This window comes from Strigops habroptila, chromosome 5 (genome assembly GCF_004027225.2).
Source record: "Strigops habroptila isolate Jane chromosome 5, bStrHab1.2.pri, whole genome shotgun sequence".
NCBI lineage: Eukaryota > Metazoa > Chordata > Aves > Psittaciformes > Psittacidae > Strigops > Strigops habroptila.
The window spans coordinates 6,195,761-6,207,823 of NC_044281.2; the positions used below are offsets into that span (position 1 = coordinate 6,195,761).

Sequence of the window (12,063 nt, forward strand, 5' to 3'; positions counted from 1 at the left end):
TCATGCACACTTTAACATCCAACATGGCTGACAAGGCTTGGACACACAACCGAACGGCTACATCATTTTTTAATCAGCTATCTGAGGGCTATTTATCTAATCAACAAAGAACTCTGTCACATGGAGACCAGAGGTGACATTAACACGTCTGGAGTTTCTCAGTACAGCAGTGGAGAAAGGTTTTTTAGTGTGAGGCTGTAGATATTAAGACTCTCCTAAGAATAAAAGGAAATTTCTGCTTAGCAAAGTGTATCAAGAACTGAATTTGAGCAAGTTGAAGGAGGTTAATCTGATGCTTTATTGAGTATAGTATCTTAAGGGAACTTCACAGGTATCAAAGTGATGTATCCTCAGATCACACATGGGTAAGTGTGCTTTCTAAAAAACATCTATTGCTTTTAGAGATAACAGTGTGGGATCACAGCAGTGGTAAACATATTTACAACAACACCTAACTAATCAAAACTAGACAGGAAAAGTAGTTTCATTAACACAGAAAAAATAGCAGCCCTATTAAAGCAAGCAAACACAGAAGTTCTGTCTGCAAGGGGTTGGTCACAGATGCAAAGTTATTGCCTGAACAAAGATATGTGGTAATTGGGAGTGATTCAGTTTAATTGATTCCCAGTTATTCCATATCTTAACAAAAGTCTCTATTGAAGCCTAGTTTTCTTCTTCGTATACTGACATACCTATTCTCACTTTTAGATGTACACATTAAAAATACATAAGTTTATTTTACACTTAGAATGTACGTTAAATTAGTGCAGTTCAGCTCACAAAGTGGAATACTCAAAATCATCAGCAAACAGAGGCTTGCCTGTGTCTCCAGATATAGCTGGATGTCCTCCCAGAGCTTCAGCTGAAAAGGCAAGCTGTTGCCACCATTTTATTGTAATGGACCTAACATGTAATCATCTCCCGCTAGATTTAAGTATCTTCTATTTGGAATCAGTTTTTAGTGCTCTCTTTCAGTGGTGTTTGGATGTTCACAGACTTGTAGAGCCTTAAATAACCTCTGTAGCTTCCACTTCAGAGTGTGTGCATTACAGTCCCTGCCTTACACACTGAAAAATTGCAGATAAGTCCCTGCCTTACACACTGAAAACTTGCAGATAAGGACCTGGAAAACTGAAATAATGGAGTGGAATTGCCTCTGGTCCAGCCCAGTGAGTCCAATCAGTGCCTACAGAGTCATGGAAAGGACCTTCACAACTCCCATGCTCTCTATGTACTCTACAGCCACAGATCCTGTCTCCATTTGGTGTAAGCAGTTTGTTAAAGTTCTATATTAGGAAAGCCACAGTAGTAAACACTTCCGACCCTCCCAGTATTGTACAGGTTTGTAAAGGTCCAAGATGTAGATCTGGAAGCTATATGGTTCTCATGTGGTTGGTGAAAAAGAGGGACAAATTGGTGGGAGTAATATATTTTAAGAGTAAGCAAGCAGGAAGTTTCTTTGGAACAAAAAAGGAGTGGGAGCCTTGCTTGCCTTAGCTCCAGAAGAGCTCAAAGCCTCTGGAAAGATGATTGTGGCTGCCCCATCCCTGGCAGCGCTCAAGGCCAGGTTGGACACAGGGGCTTGGAGCAACCTGCTCTAGTGGAAGGTGTCCCTGCCTGTGGCAGGGGTTTGGAACTGAAGGAGCTCTAAGGTCCCTTCCAACCCAAACCAGTCTGGGATTCTATGATTTGAACAAGATACCCCAGTACATCTGAACCACTAGTGATGCATCCCATCAGAGGTGATACAGTTGTAAGCAGCTTCCTCACAAGAACTCAATTAAGCACTTTAACCCTTCTTCTCAGAGAAACACATCTTGGGCTCTGAGAGTCAAAGCTTTCATGGTTGGATGCATGGTGATTTCTTCCCATGTTTGCTCCCAGGAGGAATGGCTGGATGATGGCTTACACCAAGTTGAAGGTAGCAACCATCCCAGTCTTGTTTTGCAGGGTTGGTAAAAGCCAAGCTCTGTGCTGTTGGGTGACAGATAATGACTTCTTGTGCTGGTCCAGATTGAATTGTAGAATGCACAAATGAATTTACCCAGCAACAATAGGAATTTAATCTTAGCAATCTACATTTCTGAAGTTAATGAACTCGGATAAGAGCAGAAACTGTGCTGCTATGCCACGTCTACACACTGGTTGAGCTGGGGGTACTGCTTTGATTGCTGAAGCAGTGTTTTTGTCAGCAGTGAAGCCAGAGATCAGGGCAAGTGTCAGAGTTAATGAAAGAATTTCTTGGAATATTATTAAAATACATTAGTCATTCACATTGTGGTAGCACAACATACTAGGCAGAGTGCTAGTTGCCACTTCAGTACAAGCTAAATGAAATACCTGCTGTCTTCTGGGAAATAGTTAACTGCATTCCAGATATTTGATGTTTCAGAGAGGTGTTTGTCCATGGTTTTCTAGTTAAGAGACACTTCTTGGTGGCTTCTTTGAAGAAAACAGGCTTCCAGAAAATACTTGAAATCAATATACCTTGAAGAAAGGTTTGTTCTTTCTAATTAGGGAGCTTTGTTTGCTGTTAAATAATGGAATAAATACTTCTTATAGCTTTTTATTGGAAACCAGTTGGGGTTTAGTTGTTCGTTTAAGTGTATATGTACTGTACGTATATATATGTGCATCCAGAGTTGGCAACAAAAGCTTTTGTTGAATTAACTTTTGAACCCAGATGGGACAGACTGAATGTCCTGGGATGTAAGTCAAAGACAAGCCAGGAGAATAATGGCCTCCGGTGCCCATTAAAGCCTTGTTGGTAGGTAACAAAAATGTGTAGCCAGTGTGTAATTTTGAAGGCAGGCAGGGTAGGATGGCTAAGCTGGGCCCTGGTGCTCACATGCACATCAATCACCTGGCGGAGGCTGCGCTTGGCAGTGTCCAAACACTGCTGCTGATAATATTATTGAATCCTCAAGACAGCAGAGCACCTCGAGGAAGCAGACAGGAGCCTAATCGATGCTAAAGGACACACTCGGATGTATCAGGGCTTCAGCATCACTGAAAAAGTCCATTTGTTTAAAGAGAAGAAAAAGGCATGACACTTAACACATTAAAATGGATTATTTCATCAATAGGTTAATAGAAAACCAGGCTGCAAGTTCACTTCCTGCTCATATGGCCGTACTCTAACGTGCCATTAAAGTGTGAAAAATGAAAAGGGACCAGGAAAGGGTCTTTGTGTACTGGAGACCATCTTCCCTTTCTGAAGGGTGCCAAACCTTGATTTTGCCTATTTATATGTAAATGTTTTTCAGGAAAAACAAGTTTTCTGCTGGGAAATTGTGCCTCACAAGTGCTGGCACTTGTTAAATAGGTCTGAAAACTAAAGGGTTTTTCATACTGAAGGATGCACCCAATGAAGATAGTTATAGATTTGATGAACTTTAGTTTTTAGAGATGTAACTTATCCTTTCAGATAATGTGATCTATTTTCATTTCAGTGAGATGCATTCTAAAGGGTGTCATGTAGACATCCAGTCCTCCTGTGGAGTACATAGCATTAAAGCTCCCAGATGGCTTTATTAAAACAGCACATAACTTAACAGTCTACGTGTTTGGGCAGTTCTCTTCCAGCCTTAGATCTTTAGCTGAAAATCAAGCTTTTTGTTAAAGTTCATAAATACAGAAAGAAAGAATTAAAACGATTGTTGTCACACTACTCAGTACGTTGTGAGATGTTCATGTCATCCTAAATGGTGAGGAGCATTTGCGGTTGAGGGTAAGAATGGTTTTGCTCCAGATTTACCATGTGAGTTTGACCCGAATGCGAGTGAAAGACTCTTCCAATTTCAAACATACAATCAGAGCATCGACCAGGTTGGAAAAGACCTTTAAGGTCATCAAGTCCAACCATTCCCAGCACTGCCAAGGCCACCACTAACCCATGGCACTGAGGGCCTCGTCTGCACGGTGTGTGAACACTTGCAGGGCCGGTGACTCCAGCACTGCCCTGGGCAGCCTGTTCCAACGCCTGAGCACCCTTTGGGGAAGGAATTGTTCCTCATCTCCATCTAAACCTGCCCTGGTGCAGCTTGAGGCCATTTCCTGTCCTGTGACTTACAAATCTATGAAAACTCTGGTATATGCAAGCATGGACTGTTTAATTTCTTCCCGTGCTGCTGTGGGAGTCATTTTCCAAGGAGGAAATGATATTACTAAGGTTATGGAAGAGTTTTACAAGCTGGTCTGGGCTGCCTCTGTACAAGCCATTTCTACGTGTATCAATGATGCATGTCATAGAAATTAATGGTAATTAATGTAACTCATGCTTTTTAGAAGCCTCACACCCAAACTCAAAGCCTGTCTGTGGGCAGGAGGGCTGGATGACCTGCTAGGAAAGGTGGCTCAGAAGGAGGTCTGGATGCTCTTCCACTTGTCACTGACTCCAGTGATCTCTTCCCTGCTCCTATAAAACAGATTTTAACAAACAGTTGCATGCCAAGCAGTGCTGCATCATTATTTCTTAACTAGGTAAGCTGGAAAGCTGATAGAGATAGCACTTTTAGCAGGTACACAGTTCCCTCCTCAGATGTGGGGATGTCTATGCATGAAGAAGAGGGCACAATGCTGTTCTTTCAGTCACTGTTAGGTTCCAGCACTGGCGTGGTGGACTCAGATGTTTCATACTGTTCCTGCCTGATGAAGCTCAGGCTAAGCATATTGTTGATTGAAGGTACTTCTCACGCTGTGAATTCACTCTTGAGGCAAAACAGGTCGATTTAAAAGAAGGTAAAAATGTGCTTTTTCCTAATGAGCACAGGACTGGAGTGCTTTTGAGCAGTATTTTCAGCTAATTGTAAAACAGCAGCTGGGAACTCAGAGAAGCTCAAATTTGGGGGCAATTCTAATAAGTGAGGGTGTTGCCTCTTACAGGAAGAATATACACTTTGATTTTTGCAGTGATTTGCCTGGGGGAGGAAGGGAGGACTGCAGACATCAATTGCATCCATGTCTACTTGACACGCTTCAAAATAATTAAGTAATGCCTCTAAGCTCAAAGCTACAAATAACAGACTTTGTTGTTATGAGGATTTAAGGCCATTGCATCATCACCTCAACTTTGAAAGGTGATGATGTAAATAAGTGGTTTGAAGGTGTTTTAAAGGTGAACTGCAGGCACCAAGTGATCGGTACGGGCTTGTGAAGGAAAAGGAGCTCTTGTCTGGCTGTGTTTCGTCATTAATTAAATCCCATTTTACAGTAGCTGTTTTGTCTGGTTGTGTATCCTTTGTACAAATACTTCCTGCATTTTTGTACTTCTACTGCTCTGGTTTTGTCTATTCCAATAGCAGATCCATTTAATCTTGTCAGATTGTGTCATGTTGTAGAGACTTTAAAAAATCACCCTCGGTAAGAGGCTTTCCGTATTGTCCGTGGATCGCAGAGGCTGCAAAGTCCTGTGTGCATTTTCTGTGTGCAGCTCTTCACGTGTTAACAGGCTCGCGCTTGTATTTTACTTCACATGCTATTTTGATGTTTCTTTTCTCCCCTTTTTCATTTCTTTCTTTCCTCCCTTTTTCGTTATTTTTATTCTCTTTTTGTTTTTTTCTCTTCCCCTTCTGCTCTCTGGATGCAGCCAAACGCAAAGCTTGGAAACTAAACCGTGTTGGTAGCCTGCGAAATATATACAGCAGCAGCAGCACCAACACTGAAGGTAACAAACCCACCCATTGTAGATGGACACCTCCTCTCTTACCCTTTATTTTTTACCCTGTGTCCTCCTTGCGTCTCCCCCTTCCCCAGTGCAGGCATGGAAATCAGATTTGCCCAAAGCATGCGTGCTTTCATCTCATGTTTGCAGAGTCATTCCACTTGGTCTTTTCATCCTTTTTTTTTGTGTGTGTTGTTTGTGCGTTTTATTTTGCCATTCATGTTCCTTTCAGCTTACTTAAATTTTGACCTTTCCCTCTCGTCGTGGAATGGTGATGTTTAAATTACTTCAGGAACCCATTTTCTTCCCTTTTTTTCTATTTTTATATATATATATATTTTTCCCCTTTCTACATGTGGGCACTCAATGTAATATTTCCCAAGTTATTACAGTTTTTAAAAGTGTTAGTACCAGGTGTAATGATCTGTAGCCAAATACAATAGTGTGCCGTGACATTTAAGTAACAGTCTTAATTTGCTTTGTGCAAGCCTTCTCCATAATGCTCTTTGCAGCTCTAATCCAAAGGCGAGACAGTGCCGGGTCATTTGCATGTGCTACTCTTGCTTGTAAATTCTGTATATTGTTGTATTTCTAAAGGTCACCTGGTGCCAAAGTTCACAAATTGACTTACATTGCTTTTTTTCCACTGAAGACAGCCGTCATGGCTTTGGTATAATAGCACATTGAATTTTATATTTCCCTCCCCCCGCCTCTACCTTCATTTGAACAACACAATTATAAACTTCCTTCTTTTTTTTCCCTGTTTTATTACAAATGTCAGAGGTCAGAATTACTTGGAAGCCAGGCAAGGAGAGCAAAAAAACACCCACCACCCTCCACCACCATCTCCAGCAGCATGTAAGAGGGATGGTGGGAGAAATAGAGAATGCAAAATAGGTCACAACTCAGTAATCTCGGCATAAAGGAGAGGGGATTTCTTTTTTCTCTTCACTTAAGTGCAAAGCAAATGGGTCAAGTAATCGCGAGCGCATGCCCTAACACTAATTGACTTATTTTGGAATGATTATAACTGTAATATTTTTCTTAATGTCACTGTTTTCTGGGCTGTTGATTTTAGTGATTGCCAAGCGGTGGCATTAAATCTCTTGTAAATTTTAAATTGCATGCTATTTCTGTAAACAAGTCCCTCTGTTCACATCCTGATCATTAACCTTTGGTGATTTATATCACCGTCCTTTCTTTTGCACAATTACTGCTCTATTGCCTTCCTCTTGCTGCCAAAGTGTATGGAGGAAACAAAAGTGGGATTTTCCTGCAGCTTCTTAAGGAAGCTTTTTGGGGTTTTCGTTTATAATCTTGGTTTCTTTCTGAGTGTAAATGTAAAATTATCACCTTTTCAGAGCAAAACACTCCATTTTCATGTTTTTGCAGTATAAAATATGCAGTATTCGTGCATATTTTGCAGGCAGTGCAAACTATGAAATGAGAGAACATGATTATCAGATATTAATAAGTTTGAGTGGGTTTTTTCCCACCTAATAGGAAACAAGATACTTTTTAATGATTTGCCATTTTCTCTGTATTTTTGTTTTCTATGTATTTGCTGGGTTTTATCTCCCAACCAGATTTTTCTTCTAATCAGCGTGTTTGTTGTTACTGCTTGAGAAGCTTATGCTTTTATATATACCTGTTAGGAAACCGCACCAGGGAAACAAGTATAAAGAATTCCCTTGTGGTTTACAGCCTGTCTAGTTTGAGTAACCTTTTGTTCATGCTGATCAAACTAAGTATCAAAGGCACATGTTCCTGCTGGCCACAGCCCAAAGGGTTTTGAGACCTATCATCAAAACAAACTTCTGAAATTAGGCAAAAGTAGCTCTTTTTTTGGAAGTATTATCCCCACTAAAAACAGAGCAATCAGTGTGCTCCGTAGCTTTGCATCTTTGAGCTGATGCCGTAAGCCCTTGTGTGGAAGCTGGAATGGTGAGACATGCAAATGTTGAGTTAATGAGCATTGTAGGTATTAAAAGCCACATGTTTAGATAATTATGCCTTCAAAAAACAGAACGATGATAGGAAATGACAGTCCAGAATAACAAATCTGCTTTGGTCTTTAGCGTGTGCTTGCTCAATTGCACTTCCACCTTTCTACAGACCAAACCCATTTCCATTGCATACAGTCCCATTTTTGAAAGCTTGATCTAGGAACCAGCCTCTCTAATATTTTTTAAGACTGGTTCAGTTACTTTTAGGTATTTTCTATGCTTCCAGGTAGCAAGTCTCTGATTCAGATGGAGAAATCTGCAGTTCAGATGCTGCAAATGTTCTTGTAGGTGCTTGGCAGGTGTATGGGTGGTACTCAGCATGGTGGGTCTCTTGTGCTTACATAGGGTCACCTTTTGCTGTATGCCATGCAAGGCAGACAGTCCTTCTCTCTCTGGCTATTACTGATCCATGGCTATTACTTGACCCATTACTAATGGGTCTGGTCACAGAGGAGTGAGGAAGGGCAGGATTTTCACAGAGGTGGCTGGGTATAAGATCGCAGCTGAAGGACTCAAGATTCTGAGGGCAGAAAGAAGCGGGCATCGTGCAGCTGTGTCCTCCACTGATCCTTTATCAGTTCTGTGTGATTGCAAGAAACTTTATTTTCTTAATTTCAGAGTTGGCTTAAAACTCTCTAGTTTTCAGATTTTGGGGTTTTTTTCTATGGGGAGCCACTGACAAATGTAAAAATCCCACCTGCTCCTTATTTCAGACTTCAAGCAATGCTTTGATTCTCTAGGGGGAAAGTACGTAGTATGACTGTGTTATACTTAAACCAGACCCCACTCTGGTTATAAGACAAGCTGGAGTCACTTGTACCTGCATATTACTGAAATACAGAATTATTTTTCCTATATCAATAGATTTTGCAGCACTGCAGAAAGGCTCATCTTTAAGACATTAAATGGCTGTGCTCTGCGTGCTCTGGTTTAACATGCATAAAGATATGAAATCCTTATTTTCCCATTCTTCTTGGTTACCTATCTGACATGTTAAACAGGGCCAGGCTTTCCTGGAAAACTTTCTTCTGCATATTCATTAACTCCCAAACTAGGTTTTGTTCAGAAGTTAGTGGTAACTGCTGCTGCGGTATTGTGCATGTGCAGAATGTCGATGGCAGATGGAGGGGGAGGCTGTTCAGAGCACCCGAGATAAGCTCCGCTCTAGAGACTCAGCTTCACAACACCCTTTAGTTAAGCAAGCTCTTCAGCTTTGAAACGTGTGTCATAGAACCATAGAATGGTTTGGGTTGGAAAGGACCTTAAGATCATCCAGTTCCAACCCCGCTGCCATGAGGATTGTCATTTTAGAAGTAAACCTCAAGCTTGAAACACATCAGGAAACACCTAATACAAGTGTAGACTCTCATACTGGGTGAACTGAATTTTAATGTTACTTTGTGGATTTCTTCAAACTGTGTTGCCTTGGCATCCAGATAAAACAACAATTACATATGGGGGGGGAAGCCAGCCTTTCATCACCAATTTGTCACTCACGGGTAGTGATATAAAACAGTACCACTGAAAAACTCTTCCAGTGGAACACAACCTTTATCAAGAGCTGTGGGTGACCGACAGCAGAGCTATTTTGTCCTCATAGGGTTGATTTTCAAAACTAATTAGATTTAGACACTGGGTTTGGAAAGGGGAGAGAAGTATTAGCATAGTCATGCCCAGTGGGACATGGCACAAATATTTCCTTAATTGAGGCTGCTAATAAACATACTTATCTTCTAAGTTACAGGGATAATTTACACCAAGTGGCAAAAGGTAACAATAGTTAACATCATATAGTATGTAAATACCAACGTGCCTTTGTTGTAAACAAATTGTATACTGTAAACATCTGATGTGGATTGCTGGGCATCTCGGCAGTGTTTCATTCCCATCCTTTTGAAAAGATGAAGGGTTATTAAGAAAGGGTGCTTGAACAGAGATGGGGAGGAGGGCATGAATAAAAAGGGAGTTTAAATAGGTCTCAGTGTTACTTGAATGGCAGGCTTGACTAGGTTTCAAGCTGTAACCTCAACTCTTGAAGATGCTTCACGGGTGTTTGAAATACACCATTGAGAATCTTTTGGTTCTGCACTTCTTGTTTCTGGAAAGTGTTTCCTGTATGAGTGGCACCCTACACCAGACATGTATGATGAGTTACTGTTCATTAGCAGCAGCAGCAGGGTCCTCTGATGACAGCAAACGTGCAATCTGGCACCTAGTGAAAGAGGCTGGTTGGCTTGGAGGCCAGAAGATCCAGTTTTATTTCTGATTCTGGCAAAATATTCATGTCTGCTTATGAGAAATGCCTTAAGCCTGGCAAATTGCTGATTTATAGCCATGGAAAATAGAAATAATGGTTTTGTTTAAAAACAAACTTTTGGGATAGCTGTAATTTCTGACTGTAGAGTGCCTGGTGGAAAGGAGCCCTTGTCTTCCATTGACTTCAAACTGTGCTTGTGGTTACCCACCTCTGGTGCAAGGCGTCAGTGGCTATTTGTGGAACCCTTAATATTGAGAATAGAAGATGTGGGAAGTGAAAATTTGGAACAAATTGATCTTTGCACTCCATTTAGAACCGATCTCGCAGGATACCAAGAGGTGTAACTGCTTCTGGACTTGTGCTTTCTCTACATTGTAGTAGACTTAATTGAGCTCTCTGGAGCAAGTTATAGACTAATTGTATCCTGTAGTCGTTGACAGTGTAGTTTTTTCTAAATCTGATCTCTGTCATACAATAAACATAAGCATCGGTACAGGAATGCAGTGAGACCATGCCTAAATGTTTGTTTTCCCTTGCACAATCCTTTGCTTCTAAGAAACCGTAGATCTTGTTTGCTGTAAGTGGGTGGGCTGCAGCCACGTCTGTCTTTTGGCAGAGCAAAATAAATGTGAACTTGGGTTAAATGCAGTTAACTTCACTATGAAAAGATAATGGTGAAAGCAGTGCAGCATAAACAGTGGGACCGTGGCGCTTCTTGGGAGTGGCTTGGTGGTTATGACAGTGTGGTGGTTTTCCTAAAATTCCCTGATTTCATGCCCACTTCCACTAAAAAAATAAATGGCTTTAGGTTCATCTCATCATAATCTGACAGTTTCAGCTCTTTGCCCATCCTAGCACCCACCCTATAAAACAAAGGCAAACCAAACAACAACATCATTTGAGACACCTCCTGTTGATAATAACTTCCAAATGGAACTCAGTTGCAGCTGATTCTTCACACTTTAACCCTTTGCCTGCTGGCCTCCCAGGAAATAATTGATGACTGATTGGCCCATTAACCTTTTTTTTTTTTGGTTAAAAAAAAGGAAGAAGTTTGACAGCCTGGACCTGTGTAATGAGGAAGGATTCCTGGGGAAATCAGCTTGATGGCTGAGTTGCTTGCCCCTGAGGATGCAAAATTAGCCCCGTGGGACCTCGTCTGCATAGAAACTGGACACAATTAGTGTAATATCTGGTGTTATTAATGTAGTTTGGAGTAATTGGGCAGGTTGATTTCGACACGTTGATGGTGCTAAAATACTATTATAGTGGACCTTTCTGTGAATAACTGTTAAACATGGAAAACTGTTTAATAAAATTTTGTGATTGGGCCCACAGGGATTTAAATAGCACAACCTATAATTTGACTGAAGAGTAAAACTGAACAATTCCATTCTGCTGCCTGGATTTTCCTGTCGGTGTATATGGTGGTTGAGGACATCCACATTTGCTACTCGCCTCTTGTAGGCATCGCGCTGTGGGTGATGTGGAGCAGGCACTGCTGCTTTGTTTCCCGGTTGGGCTTACAAAGCAAAACACGGTGTATTTGAACAGCAAATGTATTATTGAACACATCTTCAACTGGCAGAGTTGCTTTTCAGCTGAGCTCTTGAAGGAGTAAACCTGAAACTTCAATAGATATCAGAGAGTGAAACCTTGCATGTTCTTAATGTATCATCAGCAATGACCAAGTTTTCTTACTGAGGTACTGAAAACGTCCTTCCAGCCCAGCCGTAAAACACGCTGCAGCCCTCTTAACCCATGGTGGGGCCATACTGGGACAAACTCACCAGTGTCCTATGTGGACTTTGCAATCCAGAGCCACAAAGGCTGTGTAAGATCTTGGCAGCTTTTGTCACAGTGTCAGATGGTCACAGCAGAAAAGGTCGGGAGATGAAACAAGGGAGCCTCTCCTTTGGGAAAATGAGACAGCATATAAAAGAGTGACCACAGGGAATGGCTGGAGGTGTTTCCTGAATTGCACTCCGCTCGCCTGAATAGCTGGAATTGTGTCCTGCGCCATAGGTCTCCTGTAAGCAGGGGAATAACCTTGTGTAACATTTCTGAGAAACAAAGCTTGCAGAGGTACTGCTGCAGGGATGGGATTTCAACCTCACTTTGCAATGGGACACTGGCTG

At 41.4% G+C, this 12,063-nt stretch overlaps 1 protein-coding gene across 10 annotated transcripts in view; it reads left to right on the forward strand.

Annotated features, from left to right (window-relative positions):
• Nucleotides 1-12,063, forward strand: part of AGAP1 (ArfGAP with GTPase domain, ankyrin repeat and PH domain 1) — a 344,542-nt gene that overhangs the window by 278,213 nt on the left and 54,266 nt on the right. For 5 of the 10 annotated variants that reach the window (XM_030486188.2, XM_030486189.2, XM_030486187.2 and 2 more), the window contains one exon: nt 5,588-5,665. The exons of the other annotated variants lie outside the window; for them this stretch is intronic. In XM_030486188.2, the coding sequence (XP_030342048.1) occupies nt 5,588-5,665 (78 nt within the window). The remainder of the gene's footprint in view (nt 1-5,587; nt 5,666-12,063) is intronic. 10 annotated transcript variants of the gene reach the window in all.